The sequence below is a fragment of the Crocuta crocuta genome, unplaced genomic scaffold (assembly GCF_008692635.1).
Source record: "Crocuta crocuta isolate KB4526 unplaced genomic scaffold, BGI_CrCroc_1.0 scaffold95, whole genome shotgun sequence".
Taxonomy (NCBI): Eukaryota; Metazoa; Chordata; class Mammalia; order Carnivora; family Hyaenidae; genus Crocuta; species Crocuta crocuta.
In genome coordinates, this window is record NW_027530971.1 from 8,410,117 (window position 1) to 8,411,666 (window position 1,550).

At 45.0% G+C, this 1,550-nt stretch overlaps 1 protein-coding gene across 1 annotated transcript; it reads right to left on the reverse strand.

Moving 5' to 3' along the window:
- Positions 1-852: 852 nt before the first annotated feature.
- LOC144236163 (non-histone chromosomal protein HMG-14-like) lies at positions 853-1,134 on the reverse strand. Its single transcript, XM_077769773.1, has one exon. The coding sequence runs from the start codon at positions 1,132-1,134 to the stop codon at positions 853-855; it is 282 nt and encodes a 93-aa protein (XP_077625899.1).
- Between the last annotated feature and the right edge of the window lie 416 nt (positions 1,135-1,550).

Here is a 1,550-nt window from a genome sequence, read left to right on the forward strand (position 1 = left end):
CTTTCTCTCCGCTTTGCTTAGGTCTAGCTGCCCTTTATTATTTTTTTTTCTTTCATAACTGAATTTTTATTGGTTGTTCCGAGGATCGGCACAGACAATTCAGTTTGCACACAATTCTTACCAGACATACTGAAAATCTAAACAAATCATGTAGTTGTGGTTCTTTTCTAAGTTATTCCAGTGACTGTCCAGCTTAAAATTTGGAGTCAAATTTCCCTTAACAGCATATAAAGTACCAATACCTTCAAATGCTGATATGCTGTTACACTGTTAATTAGCTCCCATTAACTCACAATTTAGTATCATATATACTACACACTCCAATGTTCAATTTTGCACAGCACATTCACAAGGTTACTAGGAAACTGGGTGAGGACACCAAGATGTTGCAAAGTGCACAAATTCCGACAGGGAGAGCCAGGATCAAGGAGTGGTTTTCTTTAGGAAACAATTCTACCAAAAACAACAAGGGAATAGAAGTATTTAAAATGTTCCAGACATATTAAATGCACGACTGACTCCAAATTGCCATTAGTATGCTTGGTATTACAGGATATAAAAACTACCCCATCTATGGAATGTTAAGCTGACACCCAAGACGATCAAAGCCTCCCATATTCAATATCCCACTATTTTCTGGTTGTACCAAAAAATAAACAACCAGCAAATGATTTCACCTCTTAAAAAAAAGCATTTACACTTAAAAAATGGGATGAGGTGGGATACCCTCCTTCTTAAAAATGTTTCTAGAGCTACTAGAAAACTTGCATTTACAAAATAGTTGATAAAAATATTCCTCTGGATTGTACAAGAAGGGACACAGGGGCCACTGAGAAGACATGGGATGTGGTATTAACCAGACTTGGCTTCTTTCTCTCCTGCTTCCTCAGAGGCCAGACTCTCCTCGGTTTTAGTTTCTCCGTTTTCTGCAGGTAAGTCTTCTTTTGTTTCTTGGTTAGCCACTTGGGCCTGTTTTCCCTTTGCTCCCCTTTGCCCCTTTGTTTGTACTTTTTTGTCTGAAGATTTATCCTTTCCCGCCGCCTTTTTGGGCTTCGCTTCCACTTTCGCAGGAGCGGGTTTAGCTGACAACGTCGCGACCTCCTCTTGGGCGGAGCTGACCTTCCTCTTGGGCATCGTGGCGGCCGGGTGCCTGCGGGCCGCCGCGCGCTGAGAGCCTTCGCGAAGCTTGGCTGCCTGGCCGCTGCCGCTCCTCCCCTAGCTGCCCTTTAGATGCGCCAAAATACTCACGCAGATTAGAGCCAACCCGGACACTCCTAAGCACGTGCCAAGGGCAGCGCAAGTACACGTTCAATAGGACCTTCCTTGCAGCTGTTGCCAAGGTAACAAAACCTTGGATGCGCACCAGATTCCTTTCCCCAGGAAAGGTGGTGAATCAAGTCAGCATCGCGCAGTTGTCCAAAGGAAGGAGAAACACAATACATATCAAGAAGGATGAGTCTTGGGGCGCCTGGGTGGCTTACTCGGTTAAGCGTCCGACTTTCGCTTAGGTCATGATCTCGCGGTTCGTGGGTTCGAGCCCCGCGTGGGCT

What these genes read in the sequence shown, in the direction of transcription:
- LOC144236163 (XM_077769773.1), bottom strand. Translation starts at nt 1,134, where the DNA reads ATGCCCAAGAGGAAGGTCAGCTCCGCCCAAGAGGAGGTCGCGACGTTG.